The following is a 16,053-nucleotide window of genomic DNA, read 5'->3' as shown; positions in this document are numbered from 1 at the left end:
GAGAGAGAGAGAGAGAGAGAGAAATGGGCAAAAACGGCGAAAGTGTTTTCCATTGCATCCAAGAACATATATTACTTTGGTGATTCGGTGAAATGTTGGTTTTCTGCCCACCCCTTTTCCATCTGCCCATGTCTGAGGTGCTCCGGGAAGACGCACAATCGTGAGCAGCTTACGACACGCAGTGAGCAGGAGGTGCCGGTGCAGGTTCGCGCCGCACACAGCCCGGCGGAGGCAGGGAGCCCGGGCGCCGCTCCCCGCTCCCCGCGCCCCGCGCCCGCGCCCCGCACCTCCCCGCCGCCCGCAAAGCATGAGCCAGCCCGCTCCCCGCAGCCGCCCCGGGCGCGAATGGCAGGCTGTCTCCGCGGACTCCAAGGTGGCGCCGGTCAGTGGTCCTTCCCAATGACGGACATCCGCCAGACGGTCAGATCCTGGGGAGTCGCGAGCCCCGAGTTTGGAGTGTTTTTCCCCCACCACCACGTCACAGCAGCCCGAGCAGCGGAGGAGAAGGACGGCGGCTGCACGAAGGCGGCTCCGGCACGTAGTTGGGAAACTTGCGGGTCCTGGAAGTCGCCTCCCCGCCTCGCCAGCCGCCCTGGCAGCCCCGGGCGCCCAGAGCCGAGCCCAGCAGCAAAGTGAGACATTGTGCGCCTGCCAGCTCCGCCGGCCGCGGAGCGGGGCGGCCGCGGACACACAGAGGGGTCTTCTCTCGCCCTGCATCTAATTAGCCCGCACACAAAGCCAGCAGCTGAATGGAGGTTGTCACTCTCTGGAAAAGGGTGGGTAAGACACTTTTTTAATTAAATTCTTTCCCCTTCCCAGAAGATTTTTTTTCTCCCTCCCTTTTCTTTTGCTGCAGCCTCTAACATGGACCAAATCACCATCTCTTTGATCTTTCCGTGGCTCTGAACTTTGTATGCTGCCCAGCTTTCTGCATGCTTACGAGGTGAACGTGTGGCTTTGGGGAAGAGGGGGGTCCTTCTTTTATTTCGATATATTTATTTGATTTTTTTTTGCCCTTTTCTCCCCCCCCCCCCTCACCCCCACCCCATCCCCCGCTCCCTCTTTCCCTCGGAATAAAATATGATGTAGATTTCTGACCGAGCGCTTCCAATGGACATTCTCCAGCCTCTGTGGAAAGATTCTCGCTAATGGATTTCCTGCTGCTCGGGCTCTGTCTACACTGGCTGCTGAGGAGGCCCTCGGGGGTGGTCGTGTGCCTGCTGGGGGCCTGCTTTCAGATGCTGCCCGCCGCCCCCAGCGGGTGCCCGCAACTGTGCCGGTGCGAGGGGCGGCTGCTGTACTGCGAGGCGCTCAACCTCACCGAGGCGCCCCGCAACCTGTCCGGCCTGCTGGGCTTGTCCCTGCGCCACAACGGCCTCTCGGAGCTGCGCGCCGGCCAGTTCGCGGGGTTGATGCAGCTCACGTGGCTCTATCTGGATCACAACCGCATCCGCTCGGTGCAAGGGGACGCCTTCCAGAAACTGCGCCGGGTGAAGGAGCTCACGCTGAGCTCCAACCAGATCACCCAGCTGGCCAACACCACCTTCCGGCCCATGCCCAACCTGCGCAGCGTGGACCTGTCCCACAACCGGCTGCAGGCGCTGGCGCCCGACCTCTTCCACGGGCTGCGGAAGCTCACGACCCTGCACCTGCGGTCCAACGCGCTCCAGTTTGTGCCCGTGCGCATCTTCCAGGACTGCCGCAGCCTCAAGTTCCTCGACCTCGGATACAACCAGCTCAAGAGCCTGGCGCGCAACTCCTTTGCCGGCCTGTTCAAGCTCACCGAGCTGCACCTGGAGCACAACGACTTGGTCAAGGTGAACTTCGCCCACTTCCCGCGTCTCCTGTCCCTGCACTCGATCTGCCTGCGCAGGAACAAGGTGGCCGTCGTGGTCAGCTCGCTGGACTGGGTGTGGAACCTGGAGAGCATGGACCTGTCGGGGAACGAGATCGAGTACATGGAGCCCCACGTGTTCGAGACTGTGCCCCGCCTGCAGTCCCTGCAGCTGGACTCCAACCGCCTCACCTACGTGGAGCCCCGCATCCTGGACGCCTGGAAGTCGCTGGCCAGCATCACCCTGGCCGGGAACCTGTGGGACTGCGGGCGCAACGTGTGCGCCCTGGCCTCGTGGCTCAGCAGCTTCCAGGGCCGCTACGATGGCAACTTGCAGTGCGCCAGCCCCGAGTACGCGCAGGGCGAGGACGTCCTGGACGCCGTGTACGCCTTCCACCTGTGCGAGGAGGGGGCCGAGCCCACCGGCGACCACCTGCTCTCGGCCTTCACCAACCACAGCGACCCGGGCGCCCCCGCCGGCTCAGCCACCTCGCGCACGGATGGCGGTGGGGAGGGGCCGCCCCCCGACGGCACGGAGGAGCCGGCCACGGTGGCTCTCCCTGGCGGCGAGCACGCGGAAAACGCCGTGCAGATCCACAAGGTAGTTACCGGCACCATGGCCCTCATTTTCTCCTTCCTGATAGTGGTCCTGGTGCTCTACGTCTCCTGGAAGTGTTTCCCCGCCAGCCTCCGGCAGCTCAGACAGTGCTTTGTCACGCAGCGCAGGAAGCAAAAGCAGAAACAGACCATGCATCAGATGGCTGCCATGTCCGCCCAGGAGTACTACGTTGATTACAAACCCAACCACATCGAGGGGGCCCTGGTGATCATCAATGAGTATGGCTCCTGCACTTGCCACCAGCAGCCCGCCAGGGAATGCGAGGTGTGATGGTCCCCTGTGGTTCTCAACCTGCGCGCTACCAAATACTCCTGGGCAGCCAGCCGGGCTGGGGTCTCCTGGTCTAAGCTCTGATCCACTCCTGGACTGAAACTGTAAGGGGATCGCTCCCAGAGACTTGACATTTTAGCTTTATTGTGTCTTAAAACAAAAACAAAAAAGAAATAAAACACAACAACAAAAAAAAACCCCACCCCAACAACCTTCAGGACAGTCTATCTTAAATTTCATATGAGAACTCCTTCCTCCCTTTGAAGATCTGTCCATATTCAGGAATCTGAGAGTGTAAAAAGGTACCAATCATTGATTTTTTTTTTTTTTTTTTGGTAAATGTTTAAAATAAAATAGCATTTACAGTTTTTACAGACTGGAGTAACCTAAATGAATTGTTACCTATGTGAGAAGAGAAGCAACAGTTACAATTTCCTTCTCTGAGAAGGAGGGGGGAGAAGGGGAAAAGGGGGGAGGGGGAGGGTTGAAGGGGGTGGGGGGCGGCTAGGGGCCAGAGGGAAGATCCATACATTCAGAAGCAAAGTGGTCAGGCTCAATTTGAAATATGAAGAAACAAACAGAGCTTATCAGGCTGATTTTCTCCACATGACTAAGGATTTGGGGGGGGGGGGGGGGAAGCCATACCCTTTCTACTATTTTCAGGGTGTGCAATGCAATCCAGTCACTTTAAAGCCAGAGAAAGGTGACTGAAGGCTGAACATCCCTGCTTGGCCTTTAAGACAGAGATCACTGCAAAGAGCTTTTGGAAGGCAGTGCCAGACAGTTTGCCCTGTTAATGAGAACCCCCCCCCCCTTTTTTTTGCACTTAATATAACTATCTTTCAAATCAATTCAAAATCTCAGCCCCGAATGCCACTGGTTTATATTTCTCCTATGCCTTTGAGTCACCTGGCATAGTAGCACTTGTGCCCTTTCTCCTATTCTTTTCTCTGAGAGAGCCAGCCTCTCAGCTCTCGCTCTCTGAGGGCTGACTGAGGGGAATGAGATGATTCAAATGTCTGCTGATGAGAGCTGTGCTTTCGGGAGCACATTGCTAAGGTTGCAGCCCGCGCAGGCTCTCAGCGGGGACTGCACCCTCCTAGTTACTGGGGGGAGCAGTGAGAACAATCCTGCCTCCTATGGGCAATGCCTGGGAGCAGGAGAGGTCAGGGGCAGACTGGATGCAGAAGGGATGTGTGTGGGGCGGGGTGGGGGTGCGGGGAAGGTCATCATTTGAATGCTTTACTGAGATGGGGTCAGTTTGTTAATCCAGGACAAGAGCTCCCTCTTCTCAGACAGCCTTTCAGCGTAATGCTCGCTTTCCCTGCGTTGTTTCGCTTTTTTCCTTGTCGGACCAATGACTGCCCCTTCCCACCCTCCCTAGGTTCCCAGGACCAATTTTGAGATGTAGGTTGTGTATTGAAGAGTATCACTTGGTGGGGGTGTGGGAAAGGAGGTGGAGGAGTGTGTGTGTTGGGTGGGAGGGGTCTTTCACTCGCTAACCATTGAAGCCAATGTATGACTGAAATAAACTGTCATGGATGGCAGATGGTGAACACGGAACCAATGTTGTCCATGTCCAGAAGTCTTTCTCAAACTCAGGTGGCTCACCCCTCTGAAGGAGCCTACAGACTAGCATTTTTCTAGTTCCCTTCTCTTTCTCTCTCTCTCTCTCTCTCTCTCTCTCTCTCTCTCTCTCTCTCTCTCTCTCTTTCTCTCTCTTTCCCTCCCTCTCAAGAGATAAGTCCATAGAGCAGGAAAAGGATTGGAAAGACCTACCCCAACATTTCCTTCCCCAAATGCAAATGCCACCACCCCTACCTACTGAGGCACAATCAGCTGTTTGAAATGCAGAATAGCATTGCTCTGAGATTTACTTAAACTGTAGATTGGTAGTAGATTTCTGCCTGCAGAAACCCATATGCTTAACAATACTGCTTCTAAGAGGCCCTTTCAAGAGAAATCACTTACAGATATCTCTGAAAATGTTAAGCCTTGGGAGACAGCCACCCACTTCTCTCACTCCATACATAGACTCGCTTAGGAAACTTCATCCTGCTTTGTTGGTAATTAAAACATGACATTATATTCTAGAAGAGAGGTACCTTGTTTGAGAACGTTGAGGAGGGGGTCTGGCTTTGGTCTAAGCACAATCATTTGGGGCTGCTGTTTTAAACTGGGGGTGGGGGTGGGGGTGGGGGTAGCAGGGACAGGGGGCTCTTGGGGATGTGTCTCCCATCTTAAATTCCACTAATGAGACCTCTCCAGAAGAAGACATACATTTTGGGGGGAGAGAAATTGCCAAATTCTGGCAATTGAAATAAATCTAGGATTCCATTGATTTAGCTTCCTCATAGGAAAACTACTGGATTTCAGTGCCAGAAGCTGCTCTGATTTGGTGCATTCAGGGCTGTGCTGGTGTGCTTACAGGGAACTCTTCTAGCAATGAAGCCCTTCTGGCAAACATCTGAACCACAGGTCCCCCGCCCCCTGGCAATAGAAATATCGGAAACTGCAGACTTTTATTGCCTATCCCCAAGGCTTTCTTATTTTTTTTTCAATGTGGCCCTAAGAAAAAAGTGAGGAGAAAATCACGCTGTTTTCTGCTGCTGCACCCACCCCTCCATATGACTAATTTACACATACATAGGAGATCTTAAGGCCACGTGAATGTGATGAATGACCACTATAAAGAAGAATCTGCAACCTGAGACCTGGAGAAGGGATGATGGCCCGCTGTGTTCTCACTTGGCCTGTGTGCATCTATCTGTATGTCTGCGTTGTGTGTCTCTGTAGGCAGATCAATATGTTTTTCACACAAATGGAGGTATTTAGCGCTCATTATTTTATGCCCCCCGTGCCTCCTGGTTCAGAGAATGGCAAGGGGGGAGGGGAAGGCGAGAATAAGGGAAATTGGTAGTTTTAACTAAGGTTCTGTGACACTTGAAATCTTTTCTTTCTCAAATTAATTAATCTTTCAGCTTTCAGAAACTTGCTCTGACCCCTGGAAGCAAACTACTGAGCATTTAAAAGAGAATCTCATTTTTAAAGGTGCAGCACCTCTTTTTTTGGTTCTTCCCACAAGGGTGCTAATCTCATTATCCTGTGCCATCTGGAAAGGATTGAAGGCCACAGTTCACGTATCTCCTGGGGAATCATGATGAATTAACCCTCTATCTGCAGTACCTTCCCAGCATATTAAAGTTCAGCCAGAGTGTAGAGGTGTTTCAAATATTTATATAGAAGAAGAAGTCTTTTTCAAATGACAAATGATACTCTCACCCCAGTCTTAGCCCTGGTAGTGTTTTGGGTTGGGTCAGAGGGAGCAAGTTAAATGCAATCCAGCTTGTGGCCTTGCTCAGGGGAAAGATGAACCTGACACTTAGGCTTCAGCCCTGATCCTTGAGGCCGGCTGTCCCACACCCATACCAGGCCCATAGGACTAAAAAGTTGCTATCGCAAAGGAATGGTTATTATGGGAATAAGAAATTGTTTTAATCTATTTTTTATATCCTCCCGAGCTCCTCCAGGTGTGAGCAACTTACCTTTCCTCCCTGCCTGCAGGAAGGCTGACATTTGGTGTGACTTAGCACCAACAGCACATTTGTGAGGATGTGTCAGTGATCAGAGAGCAAACACCACTTGCTGGTCCTCTCAAGTTCCCTGAGCAACTGCACACAGATCACTGGACGCCTCCAGGGCCGCCTGTGTTTCCAGGTTATATGGGTAGATTGCCAGCAACTTGGGAGCCCATTCCATCTGCCACCTGCAAGAGGGCAATGGTGGATCACCCATCTTGGCAAGAAGAAAGGCATGCCCCTCTCCCAGAGAACATTCTTGAAAGAGCAGGCTTTCTGTCTGCTTTGGACAATGGGTATGCCAATGACTTGGGGTAATCAAAATAAACCCCACTTTTCTCCTCTGGACTGGTGGTTATGATGGCTGACTCGGGTTTGCCATTGATGAAATGTCAAATAGCATGAATATGACTATTAAACAGGTTCCTGAATGCATTTTGACAGAAGTTGAGGGATACACACACAGATGTGCACGTCATGACATAGACATAACCACACGTGCAAACATATAAATTGCTATATATACATGTATCTCCACATATATAACCACACAAATGATCGCATTATATAACTATCCTCCAGCATTAATCACCCCCTTGTTTTGTTCTTCTAGGTTTAAACTTGTACTCGGGAAGGGACCTGACAAGTTAGTCACAATTAAGGTATAAAGGACTGAGTGGGCTGATGGTATTTCCAGGCATTAGTTAATGAGTTGGCAGGAGCTTTGCATGCTGGGAGAGCTGGGCTCTTTTGCCACAGGGGAGTAAGAGTTCCCTGGTGGTAAGAGTGAGCAGATGGCAATGCATTCTTTTGAGAGTATGCTCCTCACTAATGAGTTCCACCTCAGGGTTAGGTAACATATATATATATATATTTTATGTTAAAAAAATGCTCTACTCTGATTTTTTCCCAAGGATCCAGAAGGTGAAATTCTTACTCCTCACTGGGTACCATCTTCTAGCCTTCCTCCACTGGGCACAATTTTGAAATGTCTTTGGTTTTCTGCTCAAAGCCAAGGGCTTGGCTATTCCATCCTTAAGGTTTAGCTGGAGATATAAATGAGATGGAGGGAATGAATTAAATCATTGAGTGGTTTCTTGGTATGGGAGCCTTATGTAGATTTCAAAAGATGAGAGAGTTCCAGGAACCTTATCTTTACATGGGGAACTGAGGCATAGAGAGGTTAAATACTTTGTGCAAAGTCACCCAGCTAGTAACTGGGGACCCTGATATTCAATTTGGGACCCTTTTACTGCACCCTCTGTCTTCTTTCCTTGAATGGTGATCCCCTTTTCTCCTTCACCAGCAAAGAGCCTCAGACTAGCCTAGCCACAGCGAGCAGGCTCAACATATTCATGTTGGATGACATGGGTGCTGTGTTTGAATCCTGCAATTCTCATGCCTTTGTTTGCTTTGGCTTATGGTAATTGGGCAATATGGACCACTGGCAAGAGAGGAGACCTCTCATAGGCTTCCAGAAGCAGAAATGTCCAGGTAATTACCCATCCCAACCTCTAACTAGAGGATTTTTTGAGTCAGAGAGTACAAGATATAGGCAACTATTACTGTTGGGGGTTTATTTACATTTCTTTCTTGGTCATTAAACGGACTGTTTCTATGACAATGTGGTTTTCAACCAGGGGCAAAGTTGCCACCCAAGTAATAATTGGTGATGTCTGGGAACATCTTTGATTTTTATACATGGGGAGTGGAGGCCTTCAATGGGTGAAGGATATGGATCCCTCTAAGCATACTACAATGCAAAGGAAATCCTCCCCCAAAAACAGACAAACAAAAACAACAACAACAAAAACACACACACAAAGAATAATTTGGCCTAAGTGTCAAGAGTGAGAAACTCTGCCACTCAGTCTAAAGCATGAGGCTGTCTAAGCACTGTCCTGGGCTCCGGCCTTTCTGACCAGAGCCAGCACAGGTTCACTTAGATAGATTCTCTTTTCATCCTCCTCCTCCTTGCCACAGAACCGGACTTCTAAGTTAAAAAGCCTCATGTTGGTTGCTGATGAGCAGGAGGACCTGAAGGTAGCACATGCTTCTCAAAGAACATATGGCAGGACTTAAAGTAAGTGGGACAATCCTCGTCAGAACCCTCAATTGACCCACTTAAAAAAAAAAAGGCAGTATCTAATTTAGGGACAGGAAAAAAAATCAAGTTAACAGTGGAAGAAGGAATATGAGACACTTGACATTGCTTTTAGGAGGTGGGCCACCTTCCTGAGTTCTTTCTTTCTTTGACCAAGTCTGGGCTTCCATTTAAAAAATCAACATAGTTAGTCTAGTGAGTAGGTAGAAATATTAATCAAGGAAATGATCTCAGACCTTAGAAACAGGATGGTCTAGAGACACAGGCATTACAAACTGGGATGTATTTGGGGCCAGACCAGCAGAAGTTCATGAGCATATGACATGATGAGGGAATCAGAGAAGTCAGATCACATTCAAATGGTGCTGGTTGATCAAACACTCTGCAGGCCAGATCCAGTGTGTGCTCTGGGAATTCAGCGTCCAGAACTGAGAACTGTGCCCTTTAAAGCTGGTGTGTGCATGTGTGTGTGCCTGGGTGTGTGCATGTGTATGTTTCAGAGAGAAAAGGAGGAGGAGAGAGATAAAAACATAAAGATGAGAGTGAATCATTGATCAGCTGCCTCTTGTATGCCCCACCTTGGGGATCCAGCCTTCAAGTGGGGCATGTGTTCTGACTGGGAACTGAACCATGACCTCCTGGTTCATATGTTGACACTCAACCACTGAGCCACCTGGCTGGGCTAAAGCTGGTGCTCTTGCTCACTTGCCTTGGGTTCGTTCCTCTGGTAAGGTCTTACTGAATGGGCTTTCATCTAGGCATTCCCTGGGAATCTTCCAGTCTGGGCTTCGAACGTTACACACACACACACACACACACACACACCCCGCCCCAACCCCCTACCAAGAATAAAACACAAAACAAATGCAGTTGTCAAGCTGGTGTCACTTCACCAGAAAATGAAAATTCCCCTCCACTCCCATTCCCCAAAAATCCTGCTTCATCGGGGTCACCTGCATGGGAATGAGAAAAGGTAGATTAAAAAGCCACCCAGAGACAGGGCCTCAGGGAGGAGGTGGGCCTGCTGGAAAACAGATGAGCAAGCACAGGCATGTGTAGGCAGGAAAGTAGGGTTTTCAGAATGTTCAGGAACAGACAAAAGGAAATCCTAGAGAGGATACACTCACTCACACTCACCCACACGTGATAGCACAGACACAGGATGTGCTGGGAAGTAGACCCGGTTTAAAAAAAAATTAAAAAATCTGATGAATGCCACTGGGGTAGTGGCGGAGGGGCAGAGAAGCAGCACAGCAAAACATTTGTACAGGACTCCTAAAATAACTTACTACATTGTGAGTAAGTGGTTACAATGACTATTAGGAGTTCAGAGCCCTTTATAAAATTAAAAGGAGGGAGGGAAGAGGGAGATATTGAGGAAAATAAAAGGCAAGGTGGGAGGAGAGGGGTAAGAGAAGGAGAGAGGGGAAAAACAGAAAAAGGAAGAGAGAAATTTTCAAGACGTATGCTTTATGTTGCTCAAATAATCACCACAAGGAACTGCAATACACAGACTCCACTGCTCCATCCTTTTTAGTCATTTCTTTCTTTATTCTGATCTATCAGGATGGCTATTTGCTTCTTCTCATTGTAATGTTGGCAAGTCAATGCCCTCCTACATTATCAGAAAAATGTATTCATTGTCTAGCCACATCCTTCTTTCTCTCACTTAGCCAAGAGGGCACTTCTCAACCCTGGCTGTGCATTGTGACCATGTAGGAGTTTTAATAAATACTGATGTCTGGGTCCCTCCCCAAGAGAGTCTGATTCAATTGACCTGGAGTGAGGCTTTGGTGAGGGCATTTTTTGAAGCTTCCCAGGTGATCCTGAAATTTAGCCAAGGTTGAGAAGCAGCAGGTCACAGGTAAGAATCGAAGCGTGCACAGCTCAGCAATCTTCCAGATCCATAAGTCTGGCTGCGGCTTTTTAAAATATATAGCTGGCTGCAGTCTAGACTGTACAGGGTGAGTCTTTAATATATATATTGATTTCAGAGAGGGAGAGGGAGAGAGAGATAGAAATATCAACGATGAGAGAGAATCATTGATCCGCTGCCTCCTGCAGGCTCCCTAGGGGGGATCAAGCCAGCAACCCAGGCATGTGCCCTGACTGGGAATGGAACTGTGACCTCCTGGTTCATAGGTTGAGGATGCTCAACCACTGAGACACAGCAGCTGGGCTGGCTGGGGTTAGTCTTGAGTGAGGAAGCCCCCACTGATTCCATCTATGAGAAAAATGGGCAAGCAGAGCTGGGCTTGTCATCTGTTTCTGAGCACTCCATTGTTTACAAAGGGCTGTTTACAAAGAATTGTTTTATTTATTAGAATTCTCCCCAGCAGTCTCACAAGGCAGACACAGGCTTGTCCCATTTATTTAAAGACAAGAAGTCTCACACCGGAAGAGGTTACCTTGATTTGCCCAAGGTCAATGCCACTGCCAGGCCTGGACCCAGGGCTGCCTCTTCTAAATTCTGTGTCCTCCCCCCTCTACCATTTCCTTGCCCCCTCTGATTCGTTGTGTCATATGTAACAGGGCTGGCCCTGCTCAAAACACACACGTCAGTAAGTCCCCAGGAGGAGTCCTGGACAATACGTTGTGCCCTTGTTCCTACTCCTACTCCTTCTCCATCGGGACAGCGTTTGGCATCACAGTCACAGCCCTGCCCCCTTGTGTCCCCACCCCTGCCTCATGCCTTGCATTCTTTTCTTTGACACAGCAGCCCCAGGAGGCCTCAGAGACATCCAAAAAAATGTCAACTCTTTCCAAATACCTCAGCTCCAAAATGTTCCCTTTTTGCTCGGCCCAGAGACATCAACTTCTTTGCCAGCAGCCCTTTAAATTGAATCCAAGTAGAAAACTAAATCCGAGTAGGAGATTGATGGATGGATGGTCTTCACAATTCTACCCATGGGTTTGTGCAGCTTGCAAAAGGATCTTTGTTGGAAATAACCTAAGGAAAATGCACCAATGCTAGAATTTCAGGTACTGAAATAGCTGGGCGATGTACATTTGGACAGGAGATCCATCCTTCTACCCCTCCAATGAAACAACGCAGGCCATTGCTCATGGATAAGACTAGATCTGTCAACAGTGTACAGGGCTTATAATAAAGCCGGGATAAAGACTGAATCTTCCAGCATACTGTATCTTCTTAAACTAGTGTCCTCTTTAAAAATCATGTACTATTGCCCTAGCTGGTTTGGCTCAGTGGATAGAGCATCAGCCTGTTTTCTGAAGGATCCTGGGTTCGATTCCGGTCAAGGGCACATACCTGGGTTTCGGGCTCCATCCCCAGTTGGGGACATGCAGGAGGCAGTCAATCAGTGATTCTCTCTCATCACTGATATTTCTATCTCTTTCTCCCTCTCTCTTCCTCTCTGAAATCAATAAAAATATATATATATTTTTTAAATCATGTACTATTATTAGTAGGTGTTCACAATCAGCATGATTAACAATTATCAGTATTGCAAACTATGTGTGTCAGGGACCTCCATCTCAGAGATAGTGAAGGTAGCTGTAGGTTAAGAGGGAGATGGTGGCGAGAGCTGGATTGGCCTGCCATGGAAAGGTCTGGAAAAGCCAAGCGATGCACAATTAATAGAACAATGCAGCAATCTGTCTTCAGCTGGCCAAGGCATTGCTGTCCTTTGTCCCTCAGCTGCAGAACAACCAAGCACTCTGTGATTTTCTCTCACTGTCTCTGCACCTTCGTGATTACATTTGTGGTGAAATCTGCATTTCCCTGCAATTGAATCGCTCCGTGTCTCTGTTTTATTTTTAAAATAATGATCCTTCTTGGAATTCAGCCTCACTCCTTCGCCTACTGTCCAGAGCATTTTTAATCTGAGTTTCTCATCATATTGATCTCTTTTTGCACACTATTTCAAAAATCATAAAGAAACAAACAAAAAAATCACTATAGGGAAGCAGAGGAAAAACCACATTGTAATTGAGATGTAACTCAAAGTAACATATCACTCAGACTTTTTTAGTTCTATGTATATTGTTCAACTCAAAGTAGCATAGCATTGCTTGTTCAGGGATTAAGTAAATATGCATTGAGTGAAATATAGACAACTGGACCTGAAGGTGAGGCATTAGCCAAGGTCTAGGTCCACCAGACTCACCCTGGGTGTGATCCATTTATGAAAGGCACCCTCCCCTGTAAGGGGATTGTGTACTATATACTAGTGCATGGATTCCTGCACATTGAAAAGATAATAATTAGAAGAAATATTTTAATATCACTATCTGCATCTTGCTAATGAAGAGAAAATAGGGTTCTACTGAGTTTCCTATCTATCTACTCCAGGTATTCTGTGAGGATCAAATGAGATGAGGCAAGGGGAAATGATTCACAAATATTTGGTTAAATTGTAAAATGTTTGCACCTGGCTATAAAGCAAGTCCAGTTCCTGGGCTGAAGAAACTCCAAGGAGGCTAGTCACTAGGGAGAGGAAGCCAGGCATTGCTACATGATGTCATTACCCGCCACTCACAGCCACCATTTCTAGGCTGGGCTGTGGGCTGCATTTTGCACCATGAGGTCTTGGCAGCGTTGGGTGTGATTTCATGGGGTATCATTCCAGGATGGCGGCGTGGCCTGTGTCCCACTTGGGGGAAGCCGAGTGTTGGTTTGTTGGTGCCAGGTCCATGGTGTCATTTATTTTTAAATGATCAGTGTGCATCATGGCTCCTGTTTTGAGGGTCTGGCCCATGGTGGTCAGTGTGTGTCATAGCTACAGGTGGTCAGTGTGTGTCATAGCTACAGGTTTATATATATATATTATAAAATATATATAAATTATATATAAATTTTTATATAATTTTGCCTCTATATATCTATATATTTAGGGAGACAAAATTATTGCACTTAGTAGGTGCCTCACTAAATCCTTAACATTTTCTCAGTTAAATCCTGCAACAAACCTTCAACCATCTTTGTCTAGAGAAATATTAATGTGCTTATTTTACAGGTAGGTAAACTGAGGTTTAGAGAGGCTCAAGGACTTGCTCAAAGTCACTTATCCTAGTAGGGAATATCAAGCTTTGACTATGGAGATAACAATGTTTGGGTTCAAATTCTGGGGGAAGTTGTCAAGTTACTTAGCCTTAACTTATACTGATCCACAATTCCTTTGTCTATAAAGTGAAGTTAGGATTGTTATGAAAATTAAATAAGCTAATATAAAAAAATAAATGAGTTATTCTTTGCAAAATGCTTTGAACAGGGCCTGGCACAGATACTTGTTAGATAAGAGTCTCTGGCTTTCCTTCTAGTTACTTGTTTGTTTGTTTTTTAATAAAAGATAAAATAGCAAAGGAACAAAAACCAGGTCACACAGCCAGGATGGCTCTGAGCGGAACAGGGCTGCTGACTCCAAGGCCATGTCTCTTCTGTGTCTTCTGTGATAACATGAGATCCAACCCTCTGAGTTCCTGAAGCCCCGAGTCTGCAAGGAGAACCCAAGGAGGCACCCTGAAGTCGGAGGGCCCACGGGCACACGTGACTTCCTTCGTAGCTTTGCAACTGGCTCAGGCCCGGCCTCTCTACCTTCATGTTTGACTGTCCTGGTTCTTAACTGGTTTGGCTTTACCACTGATGTCAGGCAGCCCTGGTGAATTCACCCACTGCTGGCATCTGCCTGTGTCCAGGCTCACACATTCATGCCCCCCGGGCAGGTTTGGCACCGTCTTCCAGTTTCCACAGGAACCCAAGGCCACAGGCCAACTCGAGGATGCGTTGCTCACTTGGGGTTTTGGCGAGATGACAAACCTCATTTCCACATCGGAGCTATTTGCTATCTGTAGGCAATTCCTGAAGGTGCAAAGCTGCTACACAGCGTGCGATTGTTATCCAGCTCCCAGACTCTTATTTAATATCGGTGAGATGAAATCATACTGGCCCCCGGGACACTCGGCATGCATCTTCAGCTGTAACGGATTTGCTGGTGTTTACGGAAGGATGCTTCTGCTCTGCGCACCAACAGCTCCAGTTCGGTGCTGTGCAAGCTAAGGGACAAAAGAACACACGGGAGCGGGGCTCTCTCTTTGGGGACAGAGGCAGAATCCAAGTTCCTGCTTTGTGGCTGATTTGCTGCTGGCACTTGGGTGAGTCAGTTGCACCCATCCAGGCCTTTCCTCTCTCATCTGTGTCTCTGGCTTTCCTTCTAGTTACTCAATTTGGTAGGCAGGGTGTGGAGTTAAGAAGGGGAAGGATGCCAAAACCGGTTTGGCTCAGTGGATAGAGCATCAGCCTGCGGACTAGAAGGTCCCGGGTTCGATTCCGGTAAAGGGCATGTACCTTGATTGTGGGCATATCCGCAGTAGGGGGTGTGCAGAAGGCAGCTAATTGATGATTCTCTCTCATCAATGTTTCTAACTCTCTATCCCTCTCTCCTCCTCTCTGTGAAAAATCAATAAAATATATTAAAAAAATAAATAAACAGAAGAAGGGGAAGGGAAGTTGGAGTCATTTCCAATACATTCTCTTTTTTGTTATTTAACAACAGGTAAAGTTATGAGCTCATCAAACTTCCACCCTCCCTAGAGATGTAGTCAGCAAACACACGCTGACTGTTTGGTCAGAGGGAATGCACTGGTTTATATCTACAGAAATTAGATATTAAAGGTCAGTCGCTTCCAAGCCATTGCCCGTTCCTAGTGATCCACTCACGGAATGATTGAAGAATGCTCTGCCCTGGCTCTGGACAGGTACAGTGGGCCTGCTTTTGCCAAAATGAAACCCCAGCACAGGAATCATACCACCAGGAAAGCTGTAGCTAAAGGAAACTGAGGATCCCCTTCTCCTTTGTGTTTTGTGTCTTTGATAACTAGTTTTCTGTTGGTTTGTTGTTTTTCTCCCTTTCCTTCTTATCTCTATCCTGTCTCTCTTGCTTCCTGCCTGCCTTTTCTTTCTGCTTTCTTCTTTTCTTCTGCCTTCATCTTTTTATTTTATTTTATTTAGAAAAATATCAATGATGAGAAAGAATCATTGATTGGCTGCCTCCTGAAGACCACCTCCCCCAACTCCTCACTGGGATTGAGCCTGCAACCTGGGCATGTCCCCTGACCAGGAATCATACCATGACCTATTGGTTCACAGGTCAAGGCTCTACCACTGAGCCATGCTGGTCGGGCTCTCCTCTGCTTTCTTCTAAATATTTTTACTGAGTTTGTAGTTATGAGTTACACTATGAGTTCTCAATGAGAGCAGTACTGAACCAAGGGGGTAAAAACTGATTCTTGGGAGGGCAAAGAAAAAAACTTTCTTGTGTGTCTAAAGCATAGATAAGCACAGAGTATATAGTATGGAAGAAGATATACAACAGAACTTGCATTAATATTTCAGAGTGAGGGGCAATTGGGAACATTTCTCAAAATATCTCCTTTGAGGGGAGGGGGGATAAAAATGTTTGAGGAACACTGAGACAGACAATGGCTAACCTGGGGAAGAGACAACAGCAAAAAGTGAAAGCACATTGGCAGGCCACCAATTTAAGGATCTGAAAGGTCAAAGGAGGCCTGGTTCCTCGATACGGCAAAACTGGCATTCAGAGATTATTTGAAAAACCAAGTTTCATTTGAGGAGCTCGGTCTTATCGGCCCCTCCTGTGCTCAACACCTCCCTCAGCTGTCTTTGTCT

General features: G+C 47.9%; 2 protein-coding genes across 9 annotated transcripts in view; one reads left to right on the top strand and one right to left on the bottom strand.

Moving 5' to 3' along the window:
* The window catches only part of CTNNA2 (catenin alpha 2), a 1,074,738-nt gene that overhangs the window by 361,742 nt on the left and 696,943 nt on the right, over positions 1-16,053 (bottom strand). The window lies entirely within an intron of this gene.
* On the top strand, positions 215-3,091 carry LRRTM1 (leucine rich repeat transmembrane neuronal 1). 4 transcript variants are annotated; one of them, XM_045580947.1, is made up of 2 exons: positions 215-776; positions 1,126-3,091. In XM_045580947.1, exon 2 carries the CDS (start codon positions 1,149-1,151, stop codon positions 2,721-2,723), a length of 1,575 nt encoding a protein of 524 aa, XP_045436903.1. In that variant the 5' UTR covers positions 215-776; positions 1,126-1,148; the 3' UTR covers positions 2,724-3,091. The 4 variants fall into 4 exon arrangements, with proteins under 4 accessions (XP_045436903.1, XP_036291751.1, XP_036291750.1 ...); XM_036435858.2 differs by having other exon boundaries at positions 216-780; positions 1,090-3,091; XM_036435857.2 differs by having other exon boundaries at positions 218-776; positions 1,090-3,091.

This window comes from Pipistrellus kuhlii, unplaced genomic scaffold, assembly GCF_014108245.1.
Source record: "Pipistrellus kuhlii isolate mPipKuh1 unplaced genomic scaffold, mPipKuh1.p scaffold_m20_p_13, whole genome shotgun sequence".
In the NCBI taxonomy this organism is placed as follows: domain Eukaryota; kingdom Metazoa; phylum Chordata; class Mammalia; order Chiroptera; family Vespertilionidae; genus Pipistrellus; species Pipistrellus kuhlii.
This window is presented reverse-complemented; position numbering and strand designations above follow the sequence as displayed.